The sequence below is a fragment of the Pseudophryne corroboree genome, chromosome 4, assembly GCF_028390025.1.
Source record: "Pseudophryne corroboree isolate aPseCor3 chromosome 4, aPseCor3.hap2, whole genome shotgun sequence".
NCBI lineage: Eukaryota > Metazoa > Chordata > Amphibia > Anura > Myobatrachidae > Pseudophryne > Pseudophryne corroboree.
The window spans coordinates 494,936,836-494,953,305 of NC_086447.1; the positions used below are offsets into that span (position 1 = coordinate 494,936,836).

Here is a 16,470-nt window from a genome sequence, read left to right on the forward strand (position 1 = left end):
CTCAATGTGGGCTTCTCAGTCCTTCCATCGTCAGGCGCATGGCTGTACACCAGGGAGACCTGAAGTCTGTAAATGAGACCCACTAATACTAGTAAGACACACTAGTGCACAAAAGCCTCAAAGACGTAAAACTGACACTTGGGGCCCTCTGGAAGAAAGGCAGAGTATGTTTGCAGCACTGAAAGGGTTACATGTGATTTAATATATTTTAGGCAGGGTGTTCCAAATCATGGACAATCTCTTATTCCAGAAATCCCCATGTCCAAACCTTCCAGATAATAGATCTCATACTTGTATTCTTTATTAAAAAGGAAATAAAAAACAGAAAGACAAAACACTGAAGATAACACCCACCCACAAGAGCACAATACTTTTATCATCAAATGGTATTAAACTGGTACAGTAGGTAGCACATGGTGAAACAGTACTACTCACTCTCTCCTGAGCCCAGACATGTGGCTCTCTCACCCTGCTGTGCCAAATCCGGCTCTAAAGGTGTGTACACACTATGATATTGACTAAGGACCTGATTCATAAGGATTGCAAATTGTGTTAAACAGCAGAATTTACAATACTTTTGATCGCATGCTGGGGGCTGCCCATCGCAGGACAAGGCCGCCAAGCATGCTAACCGCCGCCTCCCCACCCTTGAGCATGCTGAAATTGTGTTCGCACCGCAATTTCAGCGTGATTGCTAAAAATAGGGTAGCCTCCTCCACCATTTTGACTACTGTTTGACTGCCTCCGCCCCCGTTTTGAAGCCGTGCCCCCGCAATGGTCCGTCACCGTCTAGGAATCGGAGAATGCCGCCCAGCGAACGCCTCAGACTGATTTACAGGCAGAGGCGTTTGCATTCTCTGTGGGGCACCCGCAGTATATGCGGACGCACACGCAGGACAGGCCCTACGCATGCGCCCGCGGGGCGACTGTAAAAATTCCAGTCGCTATTTGCGATCCAACTTGAATTAGCCCCTAAGTGCTGATTTTAACTTTGCGATTTTCCTTGAATTTCCCGGAGCCCAGAACTACCGATATTGACTATCTTTACTTGCGATTTTGAGTATGTGTGATTTTGACTATACTATGTACTAGACTGTACACAATATAGTCAAAATTGCCTTGCCTGCACAGTCTATTTTTTGTTGCGATACCGACCCCACGGGAGCGTGCATCTGTATCACAAGCTGTGTACACACGGTGCAATATATGCTAACTTTTCCTACGATTTTGACTATATAGTCAAAATCGTAAGCAAACATCGCACCGTGTGTATGCACCTTTAGGCTGGGCACATTCTATGACGCTGGATCCGCCGTCATCGCAACCAATTTGGTAAGCATACACACTTACCAATCGACCGGTAAGTGTGTCTATCCTGATGTCACAACTGGCCAGGCATTTGAATTTGTCTGTGATATCAGTCCTTGCAGCCAGTGTACGGGCGGTCAGTTTTCTGAGCACACAGCTAGACATGCCAATATATCTGTAATATATATCAGCATCCGCTGTGCTTCAGGGCCAACCCAATATGTCCGTGAACGGCATAGGTCTCAGACATATCGGGTGTAAACACCCGCCAATGCGCTACAGAAATATCGCCCGTACCCAGGTTTATACGTCTATTATATTCACAGGTTGTAACTAAGTGCAAAGAACTGCGGAGCTTTCACAGAATGACTGGAGACCGGAGAGGATGAATACTACTACTCCACTATGCACTGACCACTGGCAGACATTATGTAGATACCATTTCATCGTTTTACTGATATTTTCTGCTTATTTAATGAGTTCAAAACTGCTGATGTGCTTTAAGAGGGTTTTTTTTTGTGTCATTAGGAATGTTTAATTGCAAAAGTATGATCAATTGTTTTAAAATATATGGCTATGTAAATGGGCCAACAAATGAACTTCTTGGGATGCAGAATGCAATGACTGCTACATACAGTGAGATGGCACTGCTATTAATGAGTCCTTAATGGCTCATATCTAAGCAGTGAGTAGAAGAGACTAAAGAATATCTCTCAACATTGAAAAAAATAAAATAGTGATAAATTAAGCCCCGCCCAAGATCTACCCAAAAACTTCTAGATCCGCCAACTACCCCCAGATGTTCATGAGGCTCACCTCTTTCTAATTCCAAGAATTGGAATAGTCCCACTCTACTGTAAATTAAATTACTTTAGAAATACAGTATATCATACTCAGGGCCAGGCAATCTTGGCACTGATGATACCGGCCGAGAACTGCTAGTTATTCACAAATAGACCTGTGAATATAATGCAGTTTTTGGACGGGATCACAAGGGTCGACAACGGCCCCCCCTGTCAGAATGATAATTGGTGCTGTCAGAGCAAGACTTAGGGGGGTGATTCAGACCTGATCGTAGATGTGCTAAATTTAGAACATCTACGATCAGTTTCTCTGACATGCGGGGGGATGCGCAGCACAGGGCTAGTCCACCCCGCATGTCAGGCCCTATCCCTCCCCACAGAGGTGTGAAGGCATCGCGCGGCAGCAATGCTTTCGCACCCACCAAGTAGCTCCCAACCTGCGCAGCCTAGATGGTCACAACGGCTGCGTGTGACAACTCGCAGCCCACCCCCACAACGGTCCGGGCACGCCTGCGTTGTCCGTACCACGCCCCACCAACAGCGCTCTAACGCCGTTGGCACAGCCCCCTCCTGCCTCTGCGATTGCAGCCCTGCGAGGCTTTCGCATCTCACTGGGCCTCGCAGGGTGCGCATGGGCAGGGCTTCAGACTGCGATCGCTGCCGTTGCAGCTATCGGGTCTGAATTAGGCCCTTAGATCAGACACGAGGTTTGATTGCTCCGGGTCCTCCACTCTCAAGGAGCTTCACTATCCACCACCTCCAACTTATACCTTATACACCTATAACTTATAACTATATAACTTATATACCTCCACCACCACCTTTATACTTATCCCAGGAACAGCTCTCCTCCACTCTTCTCCCCCTCCCCTGCTTCCATTGGCCAGCTTCATTTGACTAGTAATACAGACACTCTGCCATCTACTAATTTTAGTAACATAGGAAAATAGATGGGTCCTTTCAGATGGCATGGACACAGCCCGGTCGCTGTGTTACAGCTGGGAATATCCACTGACAAGGATGGCTGCTGTGCCATGTCCGTACTGTCACTGAAAAACTACATGTTACTATGTTTCCTTTCACACACACCGAGTTTTCTGAGCTTGTACCCGCCCACAACGCATTCTTTTCCAAGTGTTGTGGTACCTGAGTGTCAACATGAGTGACAACTTTGACATAGATACAGAGACATTGATACCATTAGTAGAAGCCAGACCAGTTTTATGGGAAAAAACACAAGATATTTCTAAACATGATAAACATGCCACTTGAAAGGCAAGAATATCATGACCAACTGATAATAGTGCGATACATGTGATAGTGGTGCTCTGTCACCCACGCACTGCAAAATGCTGGTGCTGCTGCTGCGCATGCCTACTACATTGAGAAAATAAGCCACAACATTAAAAATTGTTGAAAGGCAGTGCATGTGAAAGGTACTAATATGCCGGCAAAAAAAAAAATGGCCAGACAAAACCGGTGTGTGTGAAATAGCCCTCAGGTTTTGCCTTTGCCCCCTTTCCATGTGTGTGTCTACCACTTCCCCAGCTGTGCCCCTCCCCTTTTCCTCAGCTGTGCCCCAGCTCACTACTCCACTTGCTCTGCTACCTTCATCTGTGAATTTGACAACTTTCCCATCAGAAGAGATTAGGACCAACAAAAGCAAGTTAAACCTAAGGAGGGCAGGTTAGCACAATTTTCCTTAATACACCATTAAGGCTTTTTCTCACTTGAATAGTTTATTGCTGGTGGTAATACTGCTGTCTATAAGACTCAATCTGTATCTGGAAGTACATGTAACCAGAATCATGGCAGTGCTTGTACAGCCGCAATGCCTGAACATAACCCCCCCCCCCCAAAACAAAAAACAAAAACCCGCTTTATTCTTTGAATAATGCATATTTATGTTATTTTTTAAGGGATTTTAAACTATTAGCATTTCATTATATTAATTTTCTATTTTCTCTATGTGTGAGTGGATGCAAGAGGTCAGAAGGCATGTAGGGGTCATGCTCTTTATTCGTCTGTGCTGTACCTCTGCATCCAAGGTGGGGGGCTTTGGCAGGGGGATCGAGGAGGTGGGGGCCTTGTCTGTTTTATTTCTACTAGGCAAATTTCCATGTATTCTGTTGATCCAGTTGAATTAGGAGTAATCCAACGAGATAAGCAATAACCAGTTACATATGATGGATACTGTACTGGCAAAACAGTGATATTACAAAGCTGATGAGGGGTGTTATAAAAAAACACCTACAGGTCCTTTTTCCTGGCCTTTATCATAGCCTTCTTGTACAAAGAAATACTGTTAATGAATAATAGCACATCAGCCAATAGAGGGCACTCCTATTGTGGTTCTCAATTTAAATGCCACTTATCAATACTATGTTTGTATGGTAAAGTGAGTAGAATATGCAAATCCTTTATGATAGTGCTGTCTTTTATAATTTTGTTAAACTTAATAAAAAAAAATAATTGGGAAAATAAATGATCCATTATTTAAACTCGACATATTCTAAACTACCATAAAAGGGGACAATATTAGCATAGCATGATAACATTTATAGGCTGTTACACTACAACAGACAGCAGGAGAGCCTCACTAGGCCTTACAATTCTTTGTAAACTTGTCAGGCAATTCCTTAGTTGAAAAGTTGTCTAATGTCTCCTAAATAGAACAAGTGATCCACCTTACCAAACCACACTTCAGCGAAACAGCCCTGACCGAGCTTCTGCTCCAGAAATATTGTGCTCCGTGACACTTCCCATGCATCCTTAGCCAATCCAACAGTTTGTGGGACATAACTCCGTGCAAGCATTGTTAAATTATAACACAAACCATCAGCTTTCTCTACAAAAAAGGGAATTAATGGAAAAATAGTTTTAATTAAACCTATAGCATGCAGTAAGAAAGATGGAATGTGTTTGAACCACCTCTTAACTTTAGAGAACAGATATATAGAAATAAAGATTTGTTATGTAAACAGCATGTGTTCTGTATAAATGCATACAGAAAACGTTCACAATTCTTTATGTATATGCGTTTTGAATGCCCCCCTCTCTCACTTCACTTTCCATCTTTCCATTTGTTGCTCTACACGAAGAGCAGTCACATTAAAGAAGAAATTATTTTTGCTGCGTACCCATCCATACTTCCCCAAACTGCCCATTGCCCAGCCTCTTGATCAGCTGGAGAGATTCTCTTGGGATTTCCCAGACATCTTTGGTTTTGACAGACAGGTCAGTAAGTCTTGGCATTCCTTTATGGCAGGGTACTACCAAGCGGCAACAGAGACCAGCAGCTCTCTCTAAGAGGCATGAAACAGGAAGGAGCAGAGGAGAAAAGACAATAAGGCACACAGAACTGTAGAAAGAAACAGCATCCTGTGACATGAGAAACAGCGCATGACTTGGAAAGACACTTAAAGCAACAGTGTATGTTTAGAATGTCAACCTATTAGAAGACAGAGAAAACCAGGTGAACTTGGTCTATGTAAGTCATAGGAAGAATGTAAGCCTTCAGGAATGTATTCTGTATGACAGGTACAAAGAGTATATTAGGGTCCATATGATTTGGATTACCAGTTTAACCTGGGTCTACTGTAAGTAAACAGTATGAGGTTACACTATGACTTATGAGTAAGAATTGTGAGGTGTGATTACATTTTGTTGCTCAGGCATGATACACTGAACATAGACAACTGAGGTCATATTCTCCGGAGAGCTCTAATTCTCCAGTCATCCTGCCAACAAAGGAAAATCTACATTTTAAAATTACTTTACGATAAAAGAGTAAATTGAGACAAAGCATTTAAACACAGAAAACATTTTTCCCATATGGTCAGTGGTTCTCAGCAAGACAAGTAAAAGCTTTGGTATGCAACGGAAACATTATATGTCAGTCATCAAAATGCTAAGTCATCAATGCTCTGACTGCTCTGTTACAGAAAAAAAATCAACAGCAGTCAAACAAATACTCCATTCTCATTTGACTACATCCTTAAAAAATACAGTATGTTCTTTTTAATAAACTAAAAAAAAAAAAAAAAAAACCCCAAAACATTCAGGTTTAAAAGTATTAAGGTTGTCAATGAGTACTCAGGTTACTTCCGGCCAGCGTTCATTTTTACAAGGATTTTAAATTTAGTTTTAGTCTAAGTCACTCACATAAAATTGTAGTTGGTTTAAGGTCTCACATTTTAGTCTATTTTCTTTTGCTTCATTTTAGTCAAGATTTAGTCAGTGGATCTCATTTTCATTTTAATCTAATTTTAGTCAATGTTTTAGTCATAACTTCTGCAAACAGTTTAATGATACTGTAATGGATTGACAGTGAGAAGTTTGCATACCTTTAACTATGGGGGTCACTCCGAGTTGTTCGCTCGGTAAATTTCTTCGCATTGCAGCGATTTTCCGCTTAGTGTGCATGCGCAATGTTCGCACTGCGACTGCGCCAAGTAAATTTGCTATGTAGTTAGGAATTTTACTCACGGTTTTTTCCTCGTTCTGGTGATCGTAATGTGATTGACAGGAAGTGGGTGTTTCTGGGCGGAAACTGGCCGTTTTATGGGTGTGTGAAAAAACGCTACCATTTCTGGGAAAAACGCGTGAGTGGCTGGAGAAACGGAGGAGTGTCTGGGCGAACGCTGGGAGTGTTTGTGACGTCAAACCAGGAACGACAAGCACTGAACTGATCGCAGATGCCGAGTAAGTCTCGAGTTACTCAGAAACTGCATAGAGATGTCTTATCGCAATATTGCGAATCTTTCGTTCGCAATTTTAATAAGCTAAGATTCACTCCCAGTAGGCGGCGGCTTAGCGTGTGCAAAGCTGCTAAAAGCAGCTTGCGAGCGAACAACTCGGAATGATCCCCTATGTGTTTAGTAGTAAAGGGCCTAATTCAGATATGATCGCAGCAGCAAATTTGTTAGCAAATGGGCAAAACCATGTGCACTGCAGGGGGGAGCAGATGTAACATGTGCAGAGAGAGTTAGATTTGGGTGAGGTGTGTTCAAACTGAAATCTAAATTGCAGTGTAAAAATAAAGCAGCCAGTATTTACCCTGCACAGAAACAATATAACCCACTCAAATCTAACTCTCTTTGCACATGTTGTATCTGCCACACCTGCAGTGCACATGGTTTTGCCTATTTGCTAACAAATTTGCTGCTGCGATCAGATCTGAATTAGGCCCCAAGATCAGTAGGCTGTGAATGTGTTAAATACTAAAGGGGGTACACACGGAGAGATCCCTGCTTAAAATCTAAGCAATCTGACTAGATTGCTTAGATTTTAAGCATGGATCTGTTGTGTGTATGCCTCCCCAGCGTTAGCGATGTGCGGCTCCGCGCATCGCTATCACTGGTGCTAGATTGGCCTGCATGCAGGCTCAATCTAGCAGGTTGCTCATTTCACCCGCTGGGTGAAATGAGCGTCCCCCCCCCATCCCCAACCCGCACGCTCAGCACAGATCGCGCTGTGCTGAGTGGGGGGAGAGATGTGTGCTAAGCGGTTCGCTCAGCACACATCTCTCCCCAGATCTACCCGTGAATTAAGTTTATTAGAACAAATAAGCGCAATACACAATCCTATTTCCTTCACAGCAGGTCATATTTAATTTTTGCAATTATCTATAACACATAATTGTTCTTTATAAATGTAAAATCCTACTTCCAGTGAGTGTTAATTTTGACAAGCATTTTAAATGTACTTTTAGTCATTTGCTTTGTTTCTAATTTAGTCTAATCTGAAAAAAAACTGTAATTGACAATTACTTTATCCAAAATGTTCATTTACAAAATTAACACTGCTTCCCACACTCCAAATCATACTGGTAAGTGAACTGGGCTCGACTCGTGTACAGTATGCTTGTGTACAGTATGTTTGTGTAGTGCAGTCATTCCCAACCGCGGTCCTCAAGGCACACCAACAGTGCAGGTTTTAGAGATATCCAGGCTGCAGCACAGATGGTTAAATCAAAATAACTGAGGTACTAATTAAGTCACCTGTGTTCAAGCCTGGATATCACTAAAACCAGGACTGTTAGTGTGCCTTGAGGACCGTGGTTGGGAAACACTGGTGTAGTGACTACAAATATTCTCTGCATAGCACCATATAGGATGCCATTCCTGCGTAAATAACTGATAAATAGAAATGCAAATAATAGTGAGATTATGTGAGTGTTGCTGAGATTACCGACTAAAAACTCAGAAGAATACAGATCAGCAGTGATAAGTAGGAAATAATACACAGAAAGAAGAAAGATGTTTTCTCTGTGCTCAGAAATGACCTCTTCTTGGACACCTGCCAGCAGTGCTGCATTTTACTGTATGAAGACATAGATGTTCTCTGTACTATTGGTAACTCTGCGCTCCTACATACTGTAGCTCCTCCCAACAGGGAGACAGGTGCAAAAAAAACACCTAAAAAACTAAAACACCCACAGTTCTAAATGTTTGACTTTTGCCTGTTATAAAAAATATAAAATATTTCCACATATATAATTGAATCCTAACTGCCATGGTACAGGCTCTTACCTCCAACATTCACAAAAGGCAGATTGGGACTCCTTAGCCGCACAAGACCGAAGAGGGGGGGGCGTGGCTTCACAGATGCCACAATTGCAGGCCACGTCTCCCCATTTTCATCACTGAGAGGGCATGCCCAGCGTTCTGGGAGCTGCTGGCATGCCCCCAGTCCCTCTGTCTCCCGTGAATAGACACTGCGCATGCAGAATATGTTCATCTGCTAAGGAGTGCAGTTAGGGACAGTGTCCTCCCGACTTAACCAACTCCCCCCTTTGACACTGTGGCCCGCGGATGGGACAGTCCCTGGAAATGGGACTGTCCCATACAAATTGGGACAGCAGCTGATTGGTTGATACTTTATCTCTCTCCACTTTAACACTCTCCAAGGTTGCCCCATAATGTTTGTTCATATTGCAGCTTTGTTGTGTAATATCAAAATAAATACTGTGTGCAGCATTACACACATTTTGAGTATTCTTGCTGATAATCTGCATACCTATTTTAGAATTTATTAACAGCAGCTGCTTCTGAGTCGGACCTAAAGTGACTGTTTGGCATGATGTAGTGTAAGCATTGTACTACCTTATGCCAGATTCCGCAGGGCTACTGCAAGGGGTGTGGTTCATAGGGTCGACCACACTTAGGTCGACAACTACTGGTCGACAGTAACTAAGTTGACACCTAAAATAAGTTGACACAAGCATTAGGTCGACCTGAGCAAGTTCGACATGACAAAAGGTCAACATGAGATTTTTTTTAAAAATTGGCGTTGTACAGTGACCGGGAACCCCAATTAGTGCACCGTTTCCCCTCGCAAGGCTCGCTCCGCTACCGCTGCGATCGGTACAGGTTACCATTCCCAGTTGTAGTCCACATGGATCGTATGAAAAAGTTCAAAAAAATGAAAAAAATTGTGAAAAACTCATGTCTACCTAGTACATGTCGACCTAGTGACCATGTTGACCTAGAAACCATGCCGACCAAATACATGTCGACCAATAGTGGTCAACCTAAGTGTGGTCGACCTAGAGACCGGATACCACTGCAAGGTTCCGTGCAGCTTCTACTGGGAAGCCATTCCGCCCACTGTTTTCCTGCCCACAGACATCATTAGTATCAGCAGTTGCCCCAGTCCCATGTTAGCTGCAAGAGATCCGTCTAAAACAGGCTACCCTTCTCTGTACGCAGGACTCAGAATAGCACGGAACTGAAGCTACACGCCCAGGACACATAACTCTGCAATGTCTAACATCTATCTTGAAACATCTGGTTTAACAAATGGAAAAGAGGATTCTAAGATCTGGAATCCTGATGTGACCCAATGTCGCAAACACGGACTGTTGAAATGATAAAATACAAATAAAGTTTCCATTCCTCTGGAACGGATTAGCAGTGTGAGTGAGTCACCGTCACTTAGAAACATTGTATGCGTCAGAATGAAAGCTGAGAACGTTTATCACCATAAAGATTTACTGTAACATGTCTGCATTAAGCTGTCCTAGTTTCCTCAGCTAGTTAGAAAGAGAAAATAAAATGAAAAGATCAAAATGTCTACTCCCCCCCCTCCCATTTATTTCTGTGCGTGGTAAATATAATGATTCCAAACATACCTGAGTAATGGTGAACCAGCTGCTGAAGGGTTTCAAACTGGGCCCTGGTCGTTATGTAATAGCCGCCACTATCAAGTTTCCGGATCTTATAGTGCTTGACGTGATCTCCTTTCATGTCATCCCAGTCCCGAATAGACAATGAATAGGCACCTGAAACACATTACATAACAAGAAGCATGGAGCACTAAATAGATCATGGTTAATAATAATTATGATATAATAAATGTACTGTATAAGTTAAGAGCAATATGATAAAATTATTATGCTCGAGTACACCTTGCATCAGTAAAACCTATGCTCAGTTAAATAATATCCCCCAACTTTCCTGATTTAAAATTTTTAGACACTTCGGGGGAGATTCAATTGTTTGAAAAGTCAGTTGGGTGTCTGTTTTTCCCTATCTAATCGACAGGGGGGGGGGGGGGAAATACCCAACCGACTTTTCAAACATTTGAATTCCCCCCATTGGGGCAGATGTACTAAACAGTGAAAAGAGTGGAGAAGTCAGCCAGTGGAGAAGTTGCCCATTATACATCTGCTCTGTATAATTTTATAGAATGCAAAATAAGATTTTACTTACCGATAAATCTATTTCTCGGAGTCCGTAGTGGATGCTGGGGTTCCTGAAAGGACCATGGGGAATAGCGGCTCCGCAGGAGACAGGGCACAAAAAGTAAAGCTTTTTCCGATCAGGTGGTGTGCACTGGCTCCTCCCCCTATGACCCTCCTCCAGACTCCAGTTAGGTACTGTGCCCGGACGAGCGTACACAATAAGGGAGGATTTTGAATCCCGGGTAAGACTCATACCAGCCACACCAATCACACCGTACAACTTGTGATCTAAACCCAGTTAACAGTATGATAACAGCGGAGCCTCTGAAAGATGGCTTCCTTCAACAATAACCCGAATTAGTTAACAATAACTATGTACAATTTATGCAGATAATCCGCACTTGGGATGGGCGCCCAGCATCCACTACGGACTCCGAGAAATAGATTTATCGGTAAGTAAAATCTTATTTTCTCTATCGTCCTAGTGGATGCTGGGGTTCCTGAAAGGACCATGGGGATTATACCAAAGCTCCCAAACGGGCGGGAGAGTGCGGATGACTCTGCAGCACCGAATGAGAGAACTCCAGGTCCTCCTTAGCCAGAGTATCAAATTTGTAAAATTTTACAAACGTGTTCTCCCCTGACCACGTAGCTGCTCGGCAAAGTTGTAATGCCGAGACCCCTCGGGCAGCCGCCCAAGATGAGCCCACCTTCCTTGTGGAGTGGGCCTTTACAGATTTAGGCTGTGGCAGGCCTGCCACAGAATGTGCAAGTTGGATTGTGCTACAGATCCAACGAGCAATCGTCTGCTTAGACGCAGGAGCACCCATCTTGTTGGGTGCATACAATATAAACAACGAGTCAGATTTTCTGACTCCAGCTGTCCTTGCAATATATATTTTTAATGCTCTGACAACGTCCAGTAACTTGGAGTCCTCCAAGTCACTTGTAGCCGCAGGCACTACAATAGGTTGGTTCAGATGAAATGCTGATACCACCTTAGGGAGAAAATGCGGACGAGTCCGCAGTTCTGCCCTGTCCGAATGGAAAATCAGATATGGGCTTTTGTAAGATAAAGCTGCCAATTCTGACACTCTCCTGGCAGAAGCCAGGGCTAGAAGCATGGTCACTTTCCATGTGAGATATTTCAAATCCACCTTTTTTAGTGGTTCAAACCAATGAGATTTTAGGAAGTCCAAAACCACATTGAGATCCCACGGTGCCACTGGAGGCACCACAGGAGGCTGTATATGCAGCACTCCCTTAACAAAGGTCTGGACTTCAGGGACTGAAGCCAATTCTTTTTGAAAGAAAATCGACAGGGCCGAAATTTGAACCTTAATAGATCCCAATTTGAGACCCATTGACAATCCTGATTGCAGGAAATGTAGGAATCGACCCAGTTGAAATTCCTCCGTCGGAGCACTCCGATCTTCGCACCACGCAACATATTTTCGCCAAATTCGGTGATAATGTTGCACGGTTACTTCCTTCCTTGCTTTAATCAAAGTAGGAATGACTTCTTCCGGCATGCCTTTTTCCTTTAGGATCCGGCGTTCAACCGCCATGCCGTCAAACGCAGCCGCGGTAAGTCTTGAAACAGACAGGGACCCTGCTGAAGCAAGTCCCTCCTTAGAGGTAGAGGCCACGGATCTTCCGTGATCATCTCTTGAAGTTCCGGGTACCAAGTCCTTCTTGGCCAATCCGGAACCACTAGTATCGTTCTTACGCCTCTTTGCCGTATAATTCTCAATACTTTTGGTATGAGAGGCAGAGGAGGAAACACATACACCGACTGGTACACCCAAGGCGTTACCAGCGCGTCCACAGCTATTGCCTGCGGATCTCTTGACCTGGCGCAATACCTGTCCAGTTTTTTGTTGAGGCGAGACGCCATCATGTCCACCATTGGTCTTTCCCAACGGGTTACCAGCATGTGGAAGACTTCTGGATGAAGTCCCCACTCTCCCGGGTGAAGATCGTGTCTGCTGAGGAAGTCTGCTTCCCAGTTGTCCCCTCCCGGGATGAACACTGCTGACAGTGCTATCACATGATTCTCTGCCCAGCGAAGAATCCTTGCAGCTTCTGCCATTGCACTCCTGCTTCTTGTGCCGCCCTGTCTGTTCACATGGGCGACTGCCGTGATGTTGTCCGACTGGATCAACACCGGTTTTCCCTGAAGCAGAGGTTCTGCCTGGCTTAGAGCATTGTATATTGCTCTTAGTTCCAGAATGTTTATGTGAAGAGACGTTTCCAGGCTCGTCCATACTCCCTGGAAGTTTCTTCCTTGTGTGACTGCTCCCCAGCCTCTCAGGCTGGCGTCCGTGGTCACCAGGATCCAATCCTGTATGCCGAATCTGCGGCCCTCCAATAGATGAGCACTCTGCAACCACCACAGAAGAGACACCCTTGTCCTTGGAGACAGGGTTATCCGCAGGTGCATCTGAAGATGCGACCCTGACCATTTGTCCAACAGATCCCTTTGGAAAATTCTTGCGTGGAATCTGCCGAATGGAATTGCTTCGTAAGAAGCCACCATTTTTCCCAGGACTCTTGTGCATTGATGTACAGACACCTTTCCTGGTTTTAGGAGGTTCCTGACAAGCTCGGATAACTCCTTGGCTTTTTCCTCCGGGAGAAAAACCTTTTTCTGAACCGTGTCCAGAATCATCCCTAGGAACAGCAGACGAGTTGTCGGCATTAACTGGGATTTTGGAATATTCAGAATCCACCCGTGCTGTTTTAGCACTTCTTGAGACAGTGCTAATCCCATCTCTAGCTGTTCTCTGGACCTCGCCATTATTAGGAGATCGTCCAAGTATGGGATAATTAATACGCCTTTTCTTCGAAGAAGAATCATCATCTCGGCCATTACCTTTGTAAAGATCCGAGGTGCCGTGGACAATCCGAACGGCAGCGTCTGAAACTGATAGTGACAGTTTTGTACAACGAACCTGAGGTACCCCTGGTGTGAGGGGTAAATTGGAACGTGGAGATACGCATCCTTGATGTCCAAGGATACCATAAAGTCCCCCTCTTCCAGGTTCGCTATCACTGCTCTGAGTGACTCCATTTTGAACTTGAACTTCTTTATGTACAGGTTCAAGGACTTCAGATTTAGAATAGGCCTTACCGAGCCATCCGGCTTCGGTACCACAAAAAGAGTGGAATAATACCCCTTCCCTTGTTGCAGAAGAGGTACCTTGACTATCACCTGCTGAGAGTACAGCTTGTGAATGGCTTCCAACACCGTCTCCCTTTCGGAGGGGGACATTGGTAAAGCAGACTTCAGGAAACGGCGAGGTGGATCTGTCTCTAATTCCAACCTGTATCCCTGAGATATTATCTGCAGGATCCAGGGATCTACTTGCGAGTGAACCCACTGCGCGCTGTAATTTTTGAGACGACCCCCCACCGTCCCCGAGTCCGCTTGAGAAGCCCCAGCGTCATGCTGAGGCTTTTGTAGAAGCCGGGGAGGGCTTCTGATCCTGGGAAGGAGCTGCGTGTTGCTGTCTCTTCCCTCGACCTTTGCCTCGTGGCAGATATGAATAGCCCTTTGCTCTCTTATTTTTAAAGGAACGAAAGGGCTGCGGTTGAAAAGTCGGTGCCTTTTTCTGTTGGGGAGTGACTTGAGGTAGAAAGGTGGATTTCCCGGCTGTAGCCGTGGCCACCAAATCTGATAGACCGACTCCAAATAACTCCTCCCCTTTATACGGCAAAACTTCCATATGCCGTTTTGAATCCGCATCGCCTGTCCACTGTCGCGTCCATAAAGCTCTTCTGGCCGAAATGGACATAGCACTTACCCGTGATGCCAGTGTGCATATATCCCTCTGTGCATCACGCATATAAAGAAATGCATCCTTTATTTGTTCTAACGACAGTAAAATATTGTCCCTGTCCAGGGTATCAATATTTTCAATCAGGGACTCTGACCAAACTACCCCCGCACTGCCCATCCAGGCAGTCGCTACAGCTGGTCGTAGTATAACACCTGCATGTGTGTATATACTTTTTTGGATATTTTCCATCCTCCTATCTGATGGATCTTTAAGTGCGGCCGTCTCAGGAGAGGGTAACGCCACTTGTTTAGATAAGCGTGTTAGCGCCTTGTCCACCCTAGGAGGTGTTTCCCAGCGCTCCCTAACCTCTGGCGGGAAAGGGTATAATGCCAATAATTTCTTTGAAATTATCAGCTTTTTATCAGGGGCAACCCACGCTTCATTACACACGTCATTTAGTTCTTCTGATTCAGGAAAAACTATAGGTAGTTTTTTCATACCCCACATAATACCCTGTTTAGTGGTACCTGTAGTATCAGCTAAATGTAACGCCTCCTTCATTGCCAAAATCATATAACGTGTGGCCCTACTGGAAAATACGGTTGATTCGTCACCGTCACCACTGGAGTCATCGCCTGTGTCTGGGTCTGTGTCGACCGACTGAGGCAAAGGGCGTTTCACAGCCCCTGACGGTGTTTGAGTCGCCTGGACAGGCACTAATTGATTGTCCGGCCGTCTCATGTCGTCAAACGACTGCTTTAGCGTGTTGACACTATCCCGTAGTTCCATAAATAAAGGCATCCATTCTGGTGTCGACTCCCTAGGGGGTGACATCCTCATATTTGGCAATTGCTCCGCCTCCACACCAATATCGTCCTCATACATGTCGACACACACGTACCGACACACAGCAGACACACAGGGAATGCTCCTAATGAAGACAGGACCCACTAGCCCTTTGGGGAGACAGAGGGAGAGTTTGCCAGCACACACCAAAAGCGCTATATATATATCAGGGATAGCCTTATAATAAGTGCTCCCTTATAGCTGCTTTGTTATATCAAAATATCGCCATAAATGTGCCCCCCCCTCTCTGTTTTACCCTGTTTCTGTAGTGCAGTGCAGGGGAGAGACTTGGGAGCCGTCCTGACCAGCGGAGCTGTGAGAGGAAATGGCGCCGTGTGCTGAGGAGATAGGCCCCGCCCCTTTTCCGGCGGGCTCGTCTCCCGCTATTTAGACAAATTAGGCAGGGGTTAAATATCTCCATATAGCCTCTAGGGCTATATGTGAGGTATTTTTAGCCTTTATAGGTACTCATTTGCCTCCCAGGGCGCCCCCCTCCCAGCGCCCTGCACCCTCAGTGACTGCCGTGTGAAGTGTGCTGAGAGGAAAATGGCGCACAGCTGCAGTGCTGTGCGCTACCTTTAGAAGACTGCAGGAGTCTTCAGCCGCCGATTCTGGACCTCTTCTGACTTCAGCATCTGCAAGGGGGCCGGCGGCGCGGCTCCGGTGACCATCCAGGCTGTACCTGTGATCGTCCCTCTGGAGCTTGATGTCCAGTAGCCAAGAAGCCAATCCATCCTGCACGCAGGTGAGTTGACTCCTTCTCCCCTCAGTCCCTCGCTGCAGTGATCCTGTTGCCAGCAGGAATCACTGTAAAATAAAAAACCTAGCTAAACTTTTTCTAAGCAGCTCTTTAGGAGAGCCACCTAGATTGCACCCTTCTCGGCCGGGCACAAAAATCTAACTGGAGTCTGGAGGAGGGTCATAGGGGGAGGAGCCAGTGCACACCACCTGATCGGAAAAAGCTTTACTTTTTGTGCCCTGTCTCCTGCGGAGCCGCTATTCCCCATGGTCCTTTCAGGAACCCCAGCATCCACTAGGACGATAG

The 16,470-nt window shown here is 45.1% G+C and overlaps 1 protein-coding gene across 2 annotated transcripts in view; it reads right to left on the reverse strand.

The window, feature by feature from the left end:
• Positions 1–16,470, reverse strand: part of FYN (FYN proto-oncogene, Src family tyrosine kinase) — a 296,399-nt gene that overhangs the window by 30,337 nt on the left and 249,592 nt on the right. Inside the window, exons 7-8 of one of the 2 annotated variants that reach the window (XM_063917151.1) lie at positions 10,246–10,395; positions 4,804–4,959 (exon numbers count right to left, since the gene is read on the reverse strand). In XM_063917151.1, coding sequence (XP_063773221.1) covers positions 4,804–4,959; positions 10,246–10,395 — 306 coding nt within the window. Of the gene's footprint in view, positions 1–4,803; positions 4,960–5,251; positions 5,417–10,245; positions 10,396–16,470 lie in introns of both variants that reach the window. The other variant, XM_063917149.1, reaches the window with a different exon arrangement.